Source organism: Nomascus leucogenys, chromosome 2 (assembly GCF_006542625.1).
Source record: "Nomascus leucogenys isolate Asia chromosome 2, Asia_NLE_v1, whole genome shotgun sequence".
Classification (NCBI taxonomy): domain Eukaryota; kingdom Metazoa; phylum Chordata; class Mammalia; order Primates; family Hylobatidae; genus Nomascus; species Nomascus leucogenys.
This window is the reverse complement of record NC_044382.1, coordinates 39,645,070-39,666,977: the sequence shown is the minus strand read 5'-3', so window position 1 is coordinate 39,666,977 and position 21,908 is coordinate 39,645,070. Positions and strand designations below refer to the sequence as shown.

General features: G+C 43.3%; 1 protein-coding gene across 4 annotated transcripts in view; it reads right to left on the bottom strand.

The window, feature by feature from the left end:
* The window catches only part of SIL1 (SIL1 nucleotide exchange factor), a 241,129-nt gene that overhangs the window by 83,118 nt on the left and 136,103 nt on the right, over positions 1-21,908 (bottom strand). For all 4 annotated transcript variants that reach the window (XM_030828508.1, XM_030828519.1, XM_030828513.1 and 1 more), the window contains 2 exons: positions 16,721-16,829; positions 8,431-8,530 (listed from right to left, as the gene is read on the bottom strand). In XM_030828508.1, the coding sequence (XP_030684368.1) occupies positions 8,431-8,530; positions 16,721-16,829 (209 nt within the window). The remainder of the gene's footprint in view (positions 1-8,430; positions 8,531-16,720; positions 16,830-21,908) is intronic.

The window sequence follows — 21,908 nt, the reverse complement described above, 5'->3', positions numbered from 1 at the left end:
CATTAATATCTGTATGATATACTTTCCATTCTTTTACTTTCAACCTACTGTCTTTATCATTATATTTTAATTTCTTGTAGAAAGCATATTTTTAAAATTCATTTAAAATTCATTATGAAAATCTGTTTAATTGGTATATTTAGACCAATTATAAAACATTTTACAATTATTATACATTTATGTTTTAAGGTAATATTTTTATATGTTAGAGCTTAAATACACCATTTTATTTTTTTGTTTCCTCCAGTTTTTGTTCCTCTGTTTCCCATTTCTCACCTTGCTGTGACAAACCAAGGTACATTTTATATTGTATAATTCCTTTTTGGATTCCCTATGCTTTTGAGTATAACTGTTTGTATAGTTTTTAATAATGATTGTTCTAAGTATTATAATATACATAAGTAACATCATAATCTACCGGTATCAATGTTTTATCACTTTGAGTGAAATGTAGAAACCTTACCTCCAAATATGTTTAATCCTTTCCCCCTCCTAATTGTCTTCAAAATTCCTCACTATACATTCAGAAACAGATCATGTCATAATTTTTGCTTCAACTATCAAACAATTTTAAAAACTCAAAAACATATGCATGTGTGTGTCTTTATAACAGAACAATTTCTATTCCTTTGGGTATATACCCAGTAATGGGATTGCTGGGTCAAATGCTATTTCTGTCTTTAGGTCTTTGAGGAATTGCCACACTGTTTTCCACAATAGTGGAATTAATTTACACTCCCACCAACAGTGTATAAGCATTCCTTTTTCTCTACAACCCTTGCCAGCATCTATTATTTTTTGACTTTTTAATAGTAGCCATTATAGTTGGTGTGAGATGGTATCTCATTGTGGTTTTGATTTGCTTTTCTCTAATGATCAGTGATGTTGAGCTTTTTTTCATATGATTGCTGCCCACATGCATGTCTTCCTTTGAAAAGTGTCTATGTCCTTTGCCCACTTTTCTTTTAGTTGTCAAATGATCCTTTATTGAAATATTTTCCTTTGTGCTTAACTAGCTGGGCACTCCACTGCACCACTGTTAATGTCATCTATGATGTCATGAGGTGATGGCCATCAACACTGCAGCCCACAAACTGAGCAGTCCCCAGGATCTCTTTAATGGTTCTAGAGAGTTCTCTGGCTAAAGATTGGTGCCACATCTGTCAAGTAATGTTGATAATCTCATCACAAGTGATATTTCCACTGTGTTTAGTGTTTTTCTTTCTGTCTCTTGGCAGTTCCTTGAGGGCTTTGATGATCAGGGCAGAGGCAGAAGGTACTACCTCAATCAGGGCCTGTCTGTTCTGAATGGCCACTTTCACTGTAATCCTCAGACCCCTCCAGTCACCGGCTTGGCAATGTCATCACCAACCTTTTTTGGAGACAGACCCAGGGGGCCAATCTTGGGGCCAGTGCCAGATACCAGCAATGACACCTGCGCCAGCACAGATGTGGCGACCATTTCACCCTCCGTGCATCTCAGGTATACAACTTTTTTTTTTTCTTGAGATGGAGTCTTGCTGAGTCGCCCAGGCTGGAGTGCAGCGGCGCGATCTCGGCTCACTGCAAGCTCCGCCTCCCAGATTCACGCCATTCTCCTGTCTCAGCCTCCTGAGTAGCTGGGACTACAGGCGCCCACCACCATGCCCGGCTAATTTTTTTTGTATTTTTAATAGAGATGGGGTTTCACCATGTTAGCCAGAATGGTCTCTATCTCCTGACCTCATGATCCACCCGCCTTGGCCTCCCAAAGTGCTGGGATTACAGGTGAGAGCCACCACGCCTGGCCAGGTATACAACCTTGATCTCGCTGGGGTCAAACTTCAGCAGTTTGCCCAGTTTTTAATGGGGTTGTTTTTTTCTTGTAAATTTGTTCAAGTTTCTTACAGATGCTGGATATCAGACCTTTGTTGGATGTATAGTTTGCAAAAATTTTCTCCCATTCGGCAGGTTATTGATAGTTTCTTTTGCTGTGCAAAAGCTCTTTAGTTTAATTAGATCCCATTTGTTAATTTTTGCTTTTGTTGCAATTGCTTTTGGCATCTTCATCACGAAATCTTTGCCCATGCCTATGTCCTGAATGGTACTGCCTAAGTTGTCTTCCAGGGTTTTAATAGTTTTAGGTTAAGTCTTTAATCCATCTTGAGTTCATTTTTGTATATAGTATAAGGAAAGGGTCCAGTTTCAATATTCTGTGTATGGCCAGCCAGTTATCCCAGCAACATTTATTGAATAGGGAATCCTTTCTCCATTGCTTGTTTTTGTCAGATTTGTCAAAATAGCAAACACATGGAATCAACCTAAATGCCCATCAAAGATAGACTGGATAAAGAAAATGTGGTTCATATACCCCATGGAATACTCCGCAGCCATAAAAAAGAATGAGATCTATCCTTTCGAGAAACATGGATGGAGCTGGAGGCCATTATTCTTAACAAACTAACACAGGAACAGAAAACCAAATACCACATGTTCTCTCTTACAAGTGGGAGTTAAATGATGACAACACATGGATACTTAGAGGGGAACAACACACACTGGGGCCTATTGGGTGGAGGATGGGAAGAGGGAGGGGATCAGGAAAAATAACTGTTGGGTACTTGGGCTTAATACCTGGGTGATGAAATAATCTATACGACAAACCCCCATGACACAAGTTTATCTATATAACAAACCTGAACATGTACCCCTGAACTTAAAAGTTAAAAATTAGAAATAATAAAAACTCAAGAAGAAAGGGATAGGCTGCATTTTCCCTATTTTTTATTCATTACATTGTTCTTTCTTTATTCCTGATATTTCAAGTTTCTTTCTATTATTCTTTTTTCATTCTATTTGGAGAATATCCTTTAGTCATTCTTTCAGAGTAGGTCTGCTGGTGAGAAATTTTCTTAATTTTCCTCTCTCTAAAAGTGTCTTGACTTCCCTTTCACTCCTGAAATATATTCACAGCTATAAAATTCTGTGTGGACAGTTCATTTTTTCCCCCAGCAATTGAAAAATGTTCCACATACTTCTGGCCTCTATGGTTTCAGATAAAAAATTCAATATCGCTCAATCATTGTTCCCCTGTAGTTGTGTTATTTTTTTCTAGTTGCTTTGAAGATTTTTCTGTCTTTAGTTTTCAGAAGTTTAACTGTGATGTATCTTGGTGTTGATTTGAGTTTATCCTGTCTGGAGTTCACTTGGATTCACTGGATTCACTTTATGAATCTGTGAGTTTATGCCTTTCACCACATTTGGGAATTTGTTAGCCCTTGTTTCTTAATTATTTTCTAGCCCCATATTCTTTCTACTCTCCATCTGGAATTCCAATGACACAAATGTTAGCTCTTCTGTTACAGTTCCACAGGTTCCTAAAGCTCTGTTATTTTTTTTCTCCAATCTATCTTCTCTCTGTTGTTCAGACTGTGTAATTTTTATTTATCTGTCTTTAAGTTTACTGATTCTTTTCTCTGTCATCTCTGTTCTGCTACTGAGCCTATCTGGTGACTTTTAAAATTTTAGTTATTATATTGTTCAGTTCTATAATTCCATTTGGTTCTTTTTCTTATCTTCTGTTTCCTTGCTGAGACTTTGTTTCAAGGGTGCTCATAATTGCTTGCTGAAGCAATTTTATAATAGTTTTTTTAAAATTCTTGTTAGGTAATTTCAACTTCTGAGTCATTTCAGTATTAGCATCTGTCTCAGTCTTCTCGGGCTGCTATAACAAAATACCATATACTGGGTAGCTTAAACAACATACATTTATTTCTCACAATTCTGGATGCTGGGGAAGTCCAAGATCAAGGAATGAGTTGACGTGGTTCCTGGTGAGGGTCCCCTTTCTGGCTTACAGATAATCACCTTCTAGCTGTGTCTTCACATGGTAGAGAGAGAGAGTACTGGTCTCTCTTATTCTTCTAAGGACATTAATCCCTCTTGAGCCCAACCCTCATGACCTCACCTAAATCTAATTACCTTGGAGGTCCCACCTCCAAACATCACATTGCAGGGTTAGGGCTTCAACTTATAAATTTGGGGGAGACACAAACATTCAATCCATAACAGCATCTGTTGACTATCTAATTCAAGTGGTGATTTTCCTAGTTCTTGGTATGAAAAGTAATTTTCAATTATATCCTAAACATTTTGGGCATTAAGTTATGAAATTCCAGATCCTACTTAATCTTTTTCAGTAGGTAGACATCCTATTTAGGTTTAGTATACTGGTTCTGGCTTACTTGTGTGGGTTGTGGCTCCAATGACAATTTAGTTTTCAGAGCATTGTAGTGCTATTCTGGTCTGCTTCCTTTGTGTGCTACCCAGAGGCCAATCTAAAAACCTGGGCAGCATTCCACACTATAGTTCAGTTCCTAAACTTTTTGTTGTATTAATTCTGGTCAGTTTCTTGTATGGGTCACTGAATGGGTATGTCTAGGACTTCATATGCAAAATCCCTTTCTCTAGCTCCCCCCTCTCCCAAATCCTACTCCTACTCTAGTTGGGAAGAGAAACAGCTTCACCTGCCACCACTGGATGCTGGCCACTGGGAGTGGAAGTCTAGGTTCCTCCCTGGGTGGGCCTCTACTGACACCACTTTGGTGGGAGAATCGAGCACTGTTTCACTGCTGCTGGCCTGAGGGTGGAAGTTCATACTTCTCACTTATTCCACTAGCCCTGCCCCAGAGAGGGAAGCAGAATGCTGCCTCACAGTGTCTCACTGCCTCCAACTTGGGGGTGGAAGTACAGACTCTTCATTCACCCCAGCGGACACCATGTCATCAGGGAGAAGTAAAAAACCATGTTGCTGCTACCAGGCAGAGGACAGATATTCAAGTTCCCTGCTTAGCCTCTGCAGACACCACTCCAGCAGGATAAGCAGCCTGCTACTGTCAGATGGGAGATGGAAAATCAGGGTCCACACTTGGTCTGTTGGTAATACACCAGCAGGGGAAGCAGAGAGTATCCACTAGGCAGAGGATGAAAAGTCAAGCTCTCTGCTCAACTCCCACTGACACCATCTTGGTGGAAGAAGCAGAACACTGCCTTCTACCACTGTTTTGCTGTCAGGAGCAGATATGAGTTCAGGCTCTCCACTTCGCTCCTGGTGACCCTGGTGGAGGAATCAGAGTACAGCTTGCTACTACCACCAAATAGGAGGCAGAAATCCAGACTCTCTACCTCAGTGTCCACTACACTGGCACTAAGTGGGGTGGGGAGATTTTCATTATCTTTGGCAGGAGTAGAACAGGTATTGTAAATAAGGTTTCTGTCCTGTTAGGATGCCCTTTGCTCAATTCTTTGTCTAGAAATAGCAGGCTTTTCTTATAACTTTTTAAAATCTGCGCCAGTTGACATTTTCAAGATGTGGGATTTGCCAACACTCAGTCTAAAATATATAGAGGACAAAAAGAAAATCCAAGGAACTCACTGATGTCATTCCCCAAGCTCCAAGGTCCCTAGCCAGTCTGCTGCCTTCTGACTGGGTTTTAGAGTCTTCCTACATTTGCTTTCAGTATTATGTCCAGGGTTTTTAGTTACCCTTAGCTGGGGGAATAGGGAGAAATGAGTCTATTACATTTTGCCAAGAATCAAAAGCTTAAGAAGGCCATATCTTAAAAAAAACAATAATTTGTAGAATACAGGTGAACAGTAGCAGACATAATAAAACATATAAGCATCAAGCAATTTGTATGGAAATAGAGGGATAAGTAGATGAGATTCAACCATAACAACCAAATCTGCTGGGAGAGACAGCTTTTCCAAGAACCAAGGAACTCCGGGAAAGACTGATTCACTTAAACCTACTAAGCTACCAATGGATACAATGTAATTGATGTTCTCCTCCCCAAAAAACATCCAATTCCCAAAAACCCACTCATTTAATTAAGAGGATATGGCCGAATATCTGACAGTATTGTCTATATAAATCACAAAAGCACCATCCTGTACTTGCAAGACACCACATAGGCTAGGTTTAAAGATTAATAAACAAAAATAGGATGATATCTGTAGCCAAGAGCTTGATATATGTAAGAAACTCCCCAACCAATTTCAAATCCATTTATTTGCCAATCCCAGCGCCAGCTTGAAGAGCACATTGGCAGTGAGCTGGGTCAGTCCAGATAGGCTCCAAATGAAAGCCGGAGAAGGACGCCAGGACTTAGCACCTCCGTGATGGTGCTAACAACCTAAGTTCCACATAAGTAAGGAAAGAGTACGACAGCCAGACCTCAGAGGTGTGCAGCTGGTGCAGATGAGCTGGAGCTTGGGTCTTGCATTTGGGTGCTGATATTGGGATCCCCTTGCACGGGGAGAGGAGTATTTTTTCTTTTTTTCTTTTTTTTTTTTTTGAGACGGAGTTTCTCTCTTGTCACCCAGGCTGGAGTGCAATGGTGCAATCTAGGCTCACTGCAACCTCCACCTCCCGGTTTCAAGTGATTCTCCCACCTCAGCCTCTGGACTATCTGGGACTACAGACACATGCCACCATGCCCGGCTAATTTTTGCATTTTCAGTAGAGACGGGGTTTCCCATGTTGGCCAGGCTGGTCTCAAACTCCTGACTTTAGATGATCCACCCGCCTTGTCCTCCCAAAGTGCTGCACCCAGCCGAGAGGAGTATTTTTAATTACGAAAACCAGCAACTAAAACTTTTAAGTAATCTCTTGGTTATACATTTTGAAATACTTTTATAAATATTCATACTTTTCTACACTAATTGAATTACTGGGGTGGGGGGAAATGCCATCACCTGAGAAAAGAAAATCCAAAAACACTCCCAGGGAAAGCAAAGAGAAGAGAACAAGGTTAAGTGCGTCCTCCATCCACAGAGAAGACGCTGAATAGGAGCTTTTTAATGTTCCCATCAGTCCCACATGGAACTGACGATGAGTGGGGAAGGAGCCAAAGCCCTGGCCAGTCCCTGTCCTAGGCACCCAGGCACTCCTCTCCTGGCCTCACCTGTACCAGGCAGAAGATGTGCTTCTCCTCAGCACCTCGGCTAATACATCTATGGTAGGACGTAATTGCGAGCATTGCCTTCCTTCACCCACTGCTGCTGCCACCAAGCCACGTGCCCTCCCACACCACATACACTCTCCATGTAGGAGAAGTGACTTTGGTAAGATCAGTAAAGATGTGGAGACTGGGCCTGCATTTCACACATCTTAAACAGGTAAACACCAGCTTCCTATCCCCCAAAAGGTTCATTTTCCCAGAAATATTTAGTTATAAAGGATCAGAACAACCTATGGCTTCTTCCAGTAATACACAAGCTGTCAAGAGCCTCATGCTGTCTCTCTAAGATATTACCTGGATTCAGGGGAAAGAGTGAAGAGGCAAATAAAGGCAAATGAGTGCCGAGCGCAGTGGTTCATGCCTGTAATCCTAGCACTTTGGGAGGCCAAGGTGGGCAGATCATCTGAGGTCAGGAGTTCGAGACCAACCTGGCCAACATGGTGAAACCCCATCTCTACTGAAAACATAAAAATTAGCTGAGTGTAGTGGCAAGCACCTGTAATCCCAGCTACTCAGGAGGCTGAGGCAGGAAAATCACTTGAACCTGGGAGGTGGACCTTGCAGTGAGCCAAGATCGTACCACCGCACAAACAACAAGGCCGTCTGGGCGACACAGCAAGACTCCGTCTCAAAAAAAAAAAAAAAAAAAAAAACGCAAATGGGGACTATAAGGAGAAGAGGGAGGGAGAACTTAGGTCTCTAAGGCAGCCAACAGAGAAGCTTCTTTCAAAAACTGACAGGACTCAAACAGAAATACAGACAAATGACTCCAAGAGCTCAAGATCTTCCTGGTATAGACCTGCACCTGTGAGCCCTCCCAGACATTAGGGGCATGGCCAAGGGGTTGCGATTCTTCACCTTTTCCTCTTCTCATTCCCTTAGCTTGTAGAGAAATTTAGAGCTGGAGGAAACCTCAGTCATCCTCTTGTTCCAGCCTCATGTTTTAAATTTAAGGAACCTGAAGCCTAGAAGAAACGCATTTGCTACACGTTCAAAGGACAAGGACAAGGATTCCGGCTTCTTGCTTCCTGGGCCAGCTCCTCTGTTCTTTTGGAACAAGCTTGTATCTAATCCAAGTGTAAGTGAGGCAGAGATCTGGGCCGTAAAGTCTACTCACTCCACTCAGGCCTGTGATAATGGAGAGAATGGCTACCCCTGCTTGGTGCCTCAGTTTCTCCAAACATGGGGAGCTGTTTGAAGACATGGGATGACAAATAGAATTCTAACCTAAACCACGATAGAAATGCTCCCAGCACCTTTTTTAATAGTCTAAACGCGTTTCTTATTTGTCAATAATGTTCTTTAAATTATTTTACAATATTGTTATCCCATGTTTATTGCAAGAGTTCCCATAAAAATGATTCCATTCTCTGCAAAAACAATAAGGCCATGCTACAGGCTTATACTCACACGAAAAATCATCACACACCTTGTCTTCCTTTGAACTCTCCATCTCTGTCCCCTCCTTGAATTTTGCCAGTGCGCTCTTGAGGTCCTGAGATGTGTAGGTGTTGGTGTTGATATCCAGCCTGTCCAAAGAAAACTAAGAGTAAAGAGGGAGGCATGGCTAGGCTTTGCGGCTCACACTTGTAATCCCAGTACTCTGGGTGGCCAAGATGGAAGGATAGCAAGATCCCATCTCTACAAAAAATTTAAAAATATTAGTTGGGATGTGATGGTACATGCCTGTGGTCCCAGCTACGTGGGAAGAAGGAGGATCACTTGAGCCCAGGGTTCGAGGCTGTGGTAAACTATGATTGTGCCACCGTACTCCCACAGCTGGGCAACAGAGTCAGACCCTGTCTCTAAAAATAAATAAGAGGGGAGCATCATATTCCCCAGGAAGGAAAATGTCCCTGGGTGAATGGCACCCTAAGGTAAGTGAGTCCAGGCCAGCTGTGAGTGTACTATCATATCTTTGCCTTCAGTCAGCCAGGGTCTAACAGAGTGACCTTACCTTGAAGCTAGAAGAGGAAAGACATAGCTGAAAATGGGATCATTTCATGAAAGAGGAAGAAATGGCATGGGGCAGACAGAAGCCAACCATGAACAGAGGGCTCTCAGCCAGCTTCTCAGGCAGAAATAAGCCTGGCATAACTGTGCAATGCTCCTCCCTCAGCACGCTGCCAGAGCAGGACCTCTCAGAGGGAAGTGGGACACAGGGAGTAGCGTGCCCCCTTATTTATTAATATATTTTTCCATGAAAGGGGACAACAGGGCCCTGAGCCCCACAGTGTGTGCCTGAACTGATTAGACAAGGCAGCCTGTCTTTACGAAAACAAGTTGGATAGATTCACACCATAAGACCAACCTATGAGCACAAAGGAGAGGCAGGAGGTATGTCTCAACCTGACCAAGGAATGGATTTGAGATACTAAGGAGTAGAATCAAGGTCAGCCCCTTCCACAGCCAGCCTCCAAAGGGAGGAGGGAAAGGAACCAATGTGGCTATAATCTCAGGAACCTGCCAAAGACCAGAATGGTCTCCTCACAAAATTCCCTGGCGCTGATCCAAGCCACAGCTACGCATCTTGACCAGAGAGAAGACATCCATCATGTGGGAGCAAGGTTTTACCACTAGCATTCATTTTAGTTCAATGAACAGAGGTAAGCACAAGAATGATGTGCACGAAAGGAAGAGTAGAGTGTGGACTGTGCTTAACAAGACTGTCTGGTTGGTGTTGGGTTCAGGATTCCATATATCCTGGAATGCCCACAAGATTTCAGAGGTGAGGAGGAAGGGGCTACTGGCCTGCTCTACTCCAGGCAGGAAGAGCACATCAGTCTCATAGTCTGAGATTCCAGCACACCTCAGCTCTCATGTACCAAGGGCTTTCATTCTTCCTAGAGACCTTTTAGGGCTCTGAGAAAAACACTCGTCTTCTCTAAACCTCAGTCCTCCTAAACTAATTAATAATAGCTAGTAAGTCATTTATTGAGCATTTAGCCATGTGTTAGGCAGTGTGTTAATCCCTTAAAAGTAATATTTCATTCAAATAGTTACCACAATGCTATAAAGTAGGGCGAGAATCCTGAATCCCTCTCCCTACAGAGCACCATCCACTGCCAATGTCTGAGGATACCACTGCTCCATCCACATACCCAAGAGGGAGCTAAGTATTCAGGAACCATAGCTTGAACACATTATCTCCTCCCTCCTGTAAGACTTGGTCAGGACTAATCCCATTATTCCGTGTATCTCTGTTTACGCCTTAAGTCTCACTCTCCCAAGCCATCTCTCATCACCCACTCTCAGTCCCAACTACATGCACACAAGCATGCACATATGCACTCAAGTTCACGCACACACACGAAACAGTCATCTGGTGTTCTTACTTCATTCTTCACTAAGAAAAATAGACCAAAACTTCATTTTCCCATGATCAGCTCTACAAGCCAACCTGCACCTAAGTCTATGTTTTCTACTTTCCTGCCTATTATAATGGATGAGTGTCCCTGATCCTATTAAACTTAGTTCCAGATCACACTTGCCTTTACAAAAGCTTTAACTCCCATAATTACACTGCTCCCTCCTGCCTGCATGGTCAATTTCTCCCTTCAGCTGGATTATTCCCATCAGCACACCAATTCTCCTTTTACCTCACAGTCTCTTCTGGTTATCCTGCCATTTCCCTGCTCTCATTCAGAGTAACACTTTATGAACACATTGTTTTCACTCACTATCCCCACCTTTTTTATTCCTATTTATATTGCCATTTACTGTAATCTGGATTCTGTCCTCACAACTCTACTCACACTGCTAATCAAAATTACCAAAAATTGATGACCAAATCCAATGGACCCTTCTTCACTCACTTCATGTTCCTCAAGCACTAAGAGCATTTGCACAGTTGACCCTCCCTTCTTGAAAAACTCTCAGTCAGGTGTGGTGGCTCATGCCTGTAATCCCAGCACTTTGGGAGGCTGAGGAGGGAGGATTGCTTGAGCCCAGGAGTTCAAGACCGGTAAGGGCGACATAGTAAGATTCTGTCTCTACAAAAAACTTGAAAATTAGCCAGGCATGGTGGTGTGTGCCTGTGGCCCCAGCTACTCAGAAGCCTGAGGTGGGAGGATTGCTTGAGCCCAGGCCGTAGTGAGCCGTGATTATGCCACTGCACTCCAGCCTGGGCAACAAAGCAAAACCCTGTCTCAAAAAAAAAAAAAAAAAAAACTCCTTTCCTGGCTTGTTACCTCACTCTCATGGCTCTTCCTCTTCCTTATTCCTTCTCCAACTCTTGCTGGTTCCTCATGTCCTACCTGAGCCACATAGCCGGGAATGCCTTGGAGTTCAGCCCTGTCAATCTTCTCCACCTCGACATCCTCCCCTAGTTACTTTAAAAACCTATCTGCCGGTAATCTCCACATTTACATCTCCAGCCCAACCTCTCCCCTGAGCACCAATCAGACTCTTGTACAACTACCTGATAGATCTGTATCTCAAATGTTTAACAAGTACTTCAAACTTATTGAATCTAAAACATGGCTCTTGATTCTTCTTCTTATAAGTCTGTCCCCCTCCCAACTTTTCTATTTCAATAAATAGTACCAACAACCACCCAGTTGCTCAAATTCCAAAATGAGGCTTTATCCTCAATCTGTGCCCCTCCCTGCACCTTCCTTCAACCTCTACACTGAAATCATAAGCAAGTCCTCTTGAGTCTACCTCCAAATTAAATCTCCAAATTCATTCAGTCTCTGTTATGATACCCTAGACTAAGCCACCATTATGTCCTACCTGATCTACTGAAATGACATCCTAATTCTGTCTTCTTTTGTCCACCTTCAATCTCATCTCCAGACACATAGCAACTAAATCACCCTCCTGCCTAAAATCTTCCAATGGCAGCTGGGCACGGTGGCTCACGCCTGTAATCCTGGCACTTTGGGAGGCCGAGGCGGGCAGATCACGAGGTCAGAAGTTCAAGACCAGCCTGGCTAACATGGTGAAACCCCGTCTCTACGAAAAATACAAAAATTGGCTGGGTGTGGTGGCGGGCATCTGTAATCCCAGCTACTCGGGAGGCTGAGGCAGGAGAATTGCTTGAAGCCGGGAGGCGGAGGTTGCAGTGAGCTGAGATGGTGCCACTGCATTCCAGCCTGGGTAGCAGAGCAAGACATCGTCTTAGGGGGAAAAAAAATCTTCCAATGGCTTTCCATTACAATTAAAGGTGAATGAAGAACATACAAAATCTTCCTCAAAAGCCACATGATCTGGCCCCCACATACCTCTCCAATTTCATCTCCTATCGGTTTCCTTCCTTCTCTCCTCTCTAGTCACCTTGATCGTTTTCTTGCTTCTCATACTTGACAAAGTCTTTTCCTTGATAAAGCCCAGGACTTCCTGTTGTTCCATCTGTCTGAAATGTCCTAACTCCTAAACCTATAAACCTAACCCTTTGCATAAAGAGTTAATTATTCTTTTTGTCCATATCATCCTTGTTCTTACCTCTGTTCCCTGAACTGAAATAAGTGCTAGTGGTAAAACCTTGCTCCCCAATGGATGTCTTCTCTCTAGTCAAGATGCATGGCTGTGGTTTGGATCAGCTCCAGGGATCTCGGTGAGGATACCAATCCAGTCTTTGACAGGTTCCTGGGATCAGCCACATTGGTTCTTTTCCTTCCTCCCTTAGGGGCCAGTTAATTAATCTAGGATTAATTCCCAATACTTTCATGTTTTAGAACAGGGTCAGCAAACTATCAGTAATGACCAGATAATATCTTACTTCTGTGCTTATGTACCTGGTTTTCTGTCCGCCAGCCTTGTGGAGGCTGTTTTGTTTATTATGGTATCCCAATGCCTGGCACGTGGGCACTCAATAGGTTTTTGTGAAATAAATAAGTGGAGGAAGTAAATGGCCCTGTCCTTAGCCCAACCTTTTAACCACTATACCATATTGGACCTTGGTAAATGTTCAACCCAAGATGGCACAACTTGAATGTGGTTTTACCCTCAGTCCTCCAAACCTAGGAGGAAGAGTCCAAGAAGCTGGTTATTCCAGGGCAAAAAGAGAGATGTACTGTGGAGATGTTGACAGGGATATGGACTAAAACCACTAGAGATGGCAAAGCGTAAAGCATAAATAGCAAGTGGAAACCTGTTGCTAAGAGCCAACTACGTGCAATGAAATAAGGCAGTGCTAAAGGAACTCTCTAAGACAAGCCAGAGTCAGGGTCTTCTGTCCCAGGCTTTAGAGCCCACAAGCATTGCAGCTCTAGGTAGCAATGTGGCCAGCCACACAACCAGTAAAAATAGTAGAAAGACTGCCATGAATTTTGGATTAATGGACTGTCCCCATCTCCCTCTAGGCCAATGGTTCCTAACTCTGTGGGATTACTAACTTCTTGGACAATTTCATGGAAAGCTATGGATTTTGTCCTCTAAAACAGAATAAGGATATAAGCAAAATACTCTAACAATTTCAGGGAACTGGCCCTGCCCTTAGGCTTCTGTTCCCATTCCAGTGCTAAGGGGCCAGGAAGACACCATGAAATGGAATTGGAGGAGCTCCACCCCAGAAGTAGGAAGTCACCATCAAAGGCTCACTGAGTTCACAGCACTGAATGTTCACACCACCTTGTCAATGCCTTTGGACTTCTATTCAGATAGGTTTGCCATTAGCTATAAATGCTTAGAAGGAAGAAGAAAGGTCCATCATATGCTAGGGGCCGTTTCAGGCAGAGACTCCCCAAAGGAGGAAAGTAAAAAGGCAGGAGTAGGGACAAATATTTCTCCCTTATGGTGTGTCTCTACAGTTCACATGGACGGCTCTGCTGTCTATTCTTAAAAGATATGAGCAACAGACAAAGCAGTACGTGTTCACACTGATGATCTACAGTCAGGTGGTAGAGAAGTGACTTCTCATAGTATAAAAACCAACAAATAAACTCCAAATTAATAAAATTCCTAACTCAGTATTATTTTTGTAAAGGGATTTTATTTTTTATTTATATATTTTGCTTATTTATTTTTTGAGATGGGGTCACCCAGGCTGGAGTACAGTGGCATAATCACAGCTTATTGCAGCCTCAACCTCCCCAGGCTCAGGTGATCCTCCCATCTCAGCCTCCTGAGTAGCTGGAACTACAGGCATAATACACACCACACACCCAGCTAATTTTTGTTTTTGGTGTTTTTTTGTTTTGTTTTGTTTTTGTTTGTTTGTTTTCTTGAGACAGGGTCTGGCTCTGCCACCCAGGCTGGAGTGCAGTGGTACGATCTTGACTCACTGCAACCTCTGCCTCCCAGGCTCAAGTGATCCTCCCAACTCAGCCCCGCGAGTAGCTGGGACTACAGGCGTGTGCCACCACCTCTGGCTAATTTTTATATGTTTTGCAGAGACACACACCCTGTTGCCCAGGCTGGTTTTCAAATCCTAGGCTCAAACGATCCACCCGCCTCAGCCTCCCAAACTGTTGGTATTACAGGTGTGAACCACTGCGCCCAGCCCCTAACTCAATATTCATAAGCTAAGAATAGATTCTTTTCTTCAGAAAATAAGACTTGGATTACATGTGAGAAAAGACTTCCTAAAAGTACTTTGAGACACTGAAATATGTGTGTATTGTGGACGAAAGAAGTTTGGTAGAGGCCATGACAATGACAGCTGATTATTTCTTACATGGTTGTTAGAAAGGAGTAATTGTCTGACCTGGGCCACTCCAAGTATAGGCCTACCTGGAGGGATGAGGGAAGATGAAAGATCCTTCCCAATTTGGAGTGACTGTAAGGAGAACAAATGCTTCTATCTCAATATGAAGTAGAATTTTCTAACAGTGAAAACTGTCTAAATCTGAACAGGCTGTTTTGTGGGGTGAGTGCCACCTGACAAAAGTGCACATGGACCAGCTGAGTGACCTTCTGACAGGCATGTCAAGGAAAAGACTAGGGTAAGAAGTGGGTCTCTAGGACCTCCTTCTGATTACATCTAACTGCAAAATACTGGGTTTTTGTTTTAGTTTTTTTGAGACAGAGTCTCGCTCTGCCGCCCAGGCTGGAGTGCTGTGGCACAATCTCGGCTCATTGCAACTTCTGCCTCTCAGGTTCAAGCGATTCTTCTGCCTCAGCCTTCTGAGTAGCTGGGATTACAGGCACCTGCCACCACACCCAGGTAATTTTTGTATTTTTGTATTTTTAGTAGAGACGGGGTTTCATCATGTTGGCCAGGCTGGTCTCGAACTCCTGACCTCAGGTGATCCACCCACCTCGGCCTCCCAAAGTTCTGGGATTACAGGTGTGAGCCACCACGCCTGACCTGCAAAATACTGTTTAAATTATAAAATCCAGGTTGGGCACAGTGGTCCACATCTGTTATCCCAGCACTTTGGGAGGCCAGGGCAGGAGGATCACTTGAGTACAGGAGTTTAAGACCAGCCTGAGCAATAAAGTGAGACCCTGTCTCTACAAAAAAAATTAAAAAAAATTAGCCAGGCATAGTGGCACACACCTGTAGCCCCAGCCTACTCAGGAGGTTGTGGCAGTGAGATTGCTTGAGCCCAGGAGTTCGAGGTTACAGTGATCTCTGATCACACCACTTTACTCCAGCCTAGGCAACAGAGCAAGACCCTATCTCTAAAAAGAAAAAAATCATCATCATCATCATCATCATCCAAGGACTGAGTAACGCTAACCACACCCAATCTGTAACTACTAATTCCCAGTGCTTACACGTTTTTAGCACAGGGTCAGCAAACTGTCTGTAATGACTGGATACTATTTTAGGCTCTGTGATCCATATGGTGTCTGTCCCAATTAATCAAGTCTGTCATTGTAGCAAGAAAGCAGCCATAGACAATATGTAAACAAATGAGCATGGCTGTGTCCCATTAAAACTTTATTTATGGACATTTAAATCTGAATTTCATACATTTTCATGAGTCATGAAATATTACCTTTTGATTTTTTTTCCAACCTTTAAGAAATGTAAAAACCAATTTCACTTGCAGGCTGAACCAAAGCAGGGAACAGTCCCAATAAGGCCCACAGGCCATAATTTGCTGGTCCCTGTGTTAGAAGTTTCATGGCTGGTATTTCTACTGAGCTTTCCAAATGCACAATTCCAGCAACCCCTGCAACTCCATGCCTCAACCTCCTTCCCCCTCATTCAGGAAATATCAAGCAAAGAAAGCATGCTAATTCAAGGCAACAAAAAGAAAAATAGTGACACTGAATTCTCTAAAATTGAATAATCTAACCTGGTTATTGAGAAATAAGGCAACCTCTAGCCAGTGGAGAATGGCAGTAGCTTCCACTTTTATACTATAAGAAAGCCTGTTTTAATACTGACTAACGAGAGGGAAAGTTAGTCTGAATTAAAGACTTTAAAATGCAATTTTATTGTTCACCAAGGAAGTATTACTGCAAAGCAGAAGGCCTAACAGGCCTGTTTTAATGAATAGATGACTCATCTGTAATCAGTGCATTAATTGTTGGGATTCAAATGGGTGCTCTTAAAGTACTGGGAAAAATAGCTTCATTTTTAAAGCAGGTTAAGCATTCCCCCTACAGCCTTTTTTAAAGTATCAATTTGCTTTGCAAACTGTCTCTTTCCAAAGACTGTAGAAGTAAACTTTCATAAAACCCTGACAGATTTATCACAAATTCAATGCTATTAAATTCCAAATTAAAAAAAAAGCCACATGAATTTGGGTAACATTTTAAGTATTACAATACAAAATCAATGTCATCACTTAGCCTCCCAGTCCCTAGGGTTGACACTGTACCTTTTGCCTTTCAAATTATTTCGGAACTTGTCCTCATACTGGAGTTTTGCCTCTCTTTCCCCAGTCTGAAGATTCAGCCGTACGTGGGATCCTGCAGGGACAGCCTGCCCTAAAAGCCAAGAAGAGAAAAGGCTCATGAGGTACAAGGTCTTTGGAAGGTCGCCGGGATGGCCAGCAAGCCAACAGGACTTACTAGTTCATGAAGACACGACTCAGCTGTGTTCAGTTACCTCCTCAATCCACCCATCTCTCTCCCTTGAACACACACACCACTGGCATATACTCACTTTGCTAATCTATAAGGAAATCTATACGGCAATGATGTAAGATGGGCAAGAGGATTCACACTTGAATCTAGAGACCAACGTCCCCCAATTAGAACCTGCATATTTAAGCTCTTCTATGTCTTCTTGAGCTAATAAAAGCTTTGTGTTATGTGCAGCAGGTAAGTGGTAGATACCTACTCATTCCTCAGGACATGCTACTTTACTGTCTCTTCCATGACACCCTTCCTGCCCCTCCCCTGACAGTCAGTCCCACAGAACCCCAGACAGCCTGCCATCACAGCAAGCTTACACCTCACCACCTTCATCTGTTTAATTAGGCTCCTTCTATGAGGCTGTCTCCTTCCTAAGCACAGGGACTGTATTTCCTCCTTTTTGATTTCCCAGCCCTTAGGCCAGGGCTTGGCACATAAAAGTGTGGCACTTAACGTTATGAAAAGGAAGAAGGAAGAGACTGGAAGGCAAGAGGACAGAGCAAGCCAAGGAGGCAGGGAGTGGAGCCAAGAGAAACTGAAAACCTACACCCACCTATCTATGGAGCTGATCCACAGCTGGGAAAAACAAGTGTTGTGAATCGATGGGCTATTCCTATGCACCGCACAAAACTACTCAAGTATAGTTAAAAAGCAACTGTGCAGTAGCACATACTACAAATGGAATGCTACACCCATTCATTCATTCATGAAACTGCTGTAGGGAGGGAGAATTTCAGGGAAAAGGCTTTTCAGGAGATGGGAGATTTGAAGCAAAGATGGTGCTTCTGACACCTGGACTTTGACTCTGCTTTCTCCTGCCAGAGGACAGCATTGCCTTGCTGGTGTTAAGTTTGATTTCAGAACCCAAATCAATAACTTTCAGAAAAAATTCCTCCGAAGGAAGCACACAGCACAAGTTCTCTCAAATAATCAGGTAAACTCAAGTATAGAAGGATAATGATATAGGCAAGTATTCAACAGTGCTCTCAATTCTGGGAGGCCCATAGAAAACTCTGAGTTCCACCAGTCAGTCACTCTATCCCCAGTCAAGATGCCAGGGATATCGCACACCATGCTGTTGCTGTTCCTGCTGTCCCACTTCAGTAGGGAGTTTCTGTATGTTTTACTTTAAAAAATGGGAACCTACACACAGTATATAGAAGTATGTACATAATAATCTCCCTCTAACCCCAACCATTATTTTGAAGGATAAAAAATACGTTCAGGCCAGGCATGGTGGCTCACACTTTGGGAGGCCAAGGCAGGTGGATCACCTGAGGTCAGGAGTTCGAGGCCAGCCTTGGCAAATGGTGAAATCCCATCTATACTAAAAATACAAAAATTAGCCAAGTGTGGTGGCAGGAACCTGTAATCTCAGCTACTCAGGAGGCTGAGGCAGGAGAACTGCTTGAACCTGAACAGCGGAGGTTGCAGTAAGCCAAGATCACGCCACTGCACTCCAGCCTGGGCAACAGTGCAAGACTCTGTCTCAAAAAAAAAAAAAAAAAAAAAAACATTCAGAGCGCAGTGGAAAAATCCTTCTCTGGGGTGGCCCTCCTGATAAAGTTGGGGTCAAATGAAGCAAAAAGTGAGTCTCAGACTAGGAATAAAGGGAATACCACAGTAACAAAGCCCCACGTGCAAATGCACTGACACAGAACCCAGTAGGCCACAGGAGCTGAGGAGAGACTAGGCCATAGAACTAACTGGAAGGGCTGTGGGGGCTGCTGGCTTGGTACCACCAGGAAGCCTGGGTTCATATTCCTAGGATAGGAAAATATTCATCAAACAGCTACGGAAGATGGTTCTGGGAGGAGATGAGGCTGAATACTGGCAAGAATAACAAAGAACTGGCAACTTCTATCCTATTACTATGATCACAGGGCAAGAGGTAATTTCTTTAGTACTAATCTAATCTCTGAATGTGTGAAGGGGAGAGGCTGCCTCACCTGGAGAGATCCCAAACTGACAAGACAATGGTCCCTTCCTGGATGAATGCTAAAATGCCAGCCCCCTTTACTCTACCACATTGATACCCAATCTACCTCCCAAACTGGTTGATTTTTCCTGCTATGTATGTCTTGAATGCATACTCTTCTCTCCATCTTCCCCCACTGCTTTTGTCTGAACCATTGCCATCTCTGATCTGGGCCCTATCACAGCTTTCTAACTGGCCTCCCCGATTCACCTCCCAATCAAACTGTTCTTGCGAATGATTTTTCTTTTCCAAAATACCAAACCTATGCCATTCTCCTGCTTCAAACCTTTTCATGGCTTCCTACTGTTCTGAGGATAAAAATGAAAATCCTCACCCTGGTCAATGAGGCCCTGCAGTATCTGGCCCCGGCCTACCTCTCCAGCCTTGTCCACTCCTCATTCCTGTGCTCTAGGCACACTGGCCTTTTTCCATCCCTCTGAAAGAACCATGCTACCTCCTACCAGGGGGCCATTCCATCTGCTGTTCCCTTTGCCCAGAATAGTCTTCCCACCCTCAGCCTCCATCTCCTCATCCTTCCAATCCCAGCTAAAGTCACTTCTTCTGAAAGGCATCCTCTATTTTCTCAGACTAGATTTACCTGCCTCCAAAAGATTTCACAGACCATGAATCCTTTATAGCACTTACCACAATCAATAATTACACATTAGTTTTTTTATTTATCTGGTGAATATAAATGCTCACCATTTTATCCTCAGGGCCTATCACATGACCTAGCATATAGTGAACTCTCAATAATCATTTGTTGGTCAAGTGAGGAGGCCCTTGCCTATAGTCCCAGCACTTTGGGAGGCTGAGACGAGGGGATCACCTGAGCCCAGGAGTTAGAGACCAGCCTGAGCAACACAATGAGATCCCATCTCTAGAAAAAAATTTAAAATTAGCTGAGTGTGGTGGCTTACACCTGTAATTCCAGTACTTTGGGAGGCCAAGGCAGGTGGATCACTTGAGGCCAGGGGTTGGGCAACGTAGTGAGACTCCATCTGTACAAAAAAATTAAAATAAAAAAATTAGCCAGGCACAATGGCATGCTCCTATAGTCCTAGCCACTTGGAGTCTGAGGTGGGAAGATCGCCTGAGCTCAGGAGTTCAAGGCAGCAATGGGCTATGATCACGCCACTGCACTCTAGCCTGGGCAACAGAGTGAGAACTTGTCTCTAAATTTAAAAAACAATAATTATTTGTTGAGTGAAAATGTTTAAAAGAAAGAGGGAATTCCTAGCTGACCTAGAGTTATATGGAAAGGCCAAGAAGGATTTTTACTAGGGCAGGTTGAGTTATAATAGTAATTAGTCATGTTAATAGTTATTTTTAGTAATAATGGTACTAATACTAGTAATATAATAAAAATAGTATTTAAAATTTTCAAACTTTTGATCAAAGTTAGAAATGGAAAAGAAAAAAGCATGTGAGTTTATAAGCTTCACACGTAATAGGTTATAGTGTGCTAAGCTCGCCAAAGAAGAGGCTAGGTTCTTATGTGAATCTAGTTATTTTGAGGAAAATTCCAAAATTACTCCCTTCACATAAGCCACCACAGGGGGCAAGAGCAACCACAATAGCATTAACTCAAAATACAGGTTATGTTCATTTAAAATATACTAAACATGTCATGGCAGCAGCAGTAGCAAAAGCAACAGGAAATGCAGTATTTCAAATACTTCTCCACTGGGGAAATGTCCAAGTTAGACAGATAGTATAATCTCACCTGTATCCTTCAAGAGCCTCTGCGACAGAAGAAAATGTACCAGAACACAGCGGAAGGGCAAATCAGAGCAAAGAGAAAACAAGATACATACAGGTAACGAGTTAGGGGGATGGAGAGCAAGGGGACAGGCAGAAAGTAATGTCTGGATCCAGGAAGGCAAACAGGCTTGCAAAGCCTACAGTGTCTGTTTTCCCACCTCCGGCTCCTTCAGAGCGGATCCCAAGGCTGACTATCCTAGCCTAGAAAACCCTGTCCATATTAAGCAGAAGCCCTGTCCATACTGAGTAAGGCCACCTCGTGCTTGAATTTTGACTCCCACTGGGACTGTCATTGACTTCAGTCACAGGCCAGGACCCACATAATAGCTCTTGTTTTCTGGGTTGGGGGATAATCTATGGTAGACTGCAACATTGTCACCAATTTTCTTCCTCCCTGCTTGTCACACTCTCTGCCATGTGACTTTACAGTTCCTCCTACTGCAGAGTGTGTCTTCCCACACCTTGACTTTGTATTTTGCTTATCACATGCGTTGGCCAGTGGGATGCTAGCAAATGGGCCGCAAACAGATGTTTGAAATGTACTTGCATGGTTGTATCGTATTCTGCTATCATCATGAGAAGAACATCACTGCTAGCCTTCTGGTCCAAGAAGGAGACACCCGTGGAGAAGAAACAAGTCAGGGCTTCATGTGCACATGGTTTATTAAGGGGTGCTCTCCAGTTGACAGGAAATGAGGAGGCAGGGAGGACTTTGTACCCCCACCTACCCCTGCCAAGCAGTCAGAGGCCACAGGCTACCATAGCAGATGGAGGCTGAAGCTCTGGGCAAAGAAGCTTTGGCTCCTCAGGGGGGTCCAGGAACAGGTGGCAAGAGTGAGTCTTGAACCCCCACAGTAGCTGGGGAAGAAACACCCGCTACGGGAAAAGGAGATCCCAGGAAATATGGGCAGGGAACCGAAAGCATCTGCTTTAATGGCTGTCTTAGATTGTGTCCTAGTCCATTAGGAATCCTATAACAAAGCAACTTAGACTGGGTAATTTATAAACAATACAAATTTATTGCTCACAGTTCTGGAGACTGGGAAGTCCAAGATCACACCAGCAGTTTCAGTGTCTGGTGAGGGCCTGTTCCTCATAGAAGGTGCCTTCTAAGTGTTTTCACATGGTGGAAGGGGCCAGGAGGCACCCTCAAGCCTCTTCACTAATCCTATTCACAGGGTGTGGAA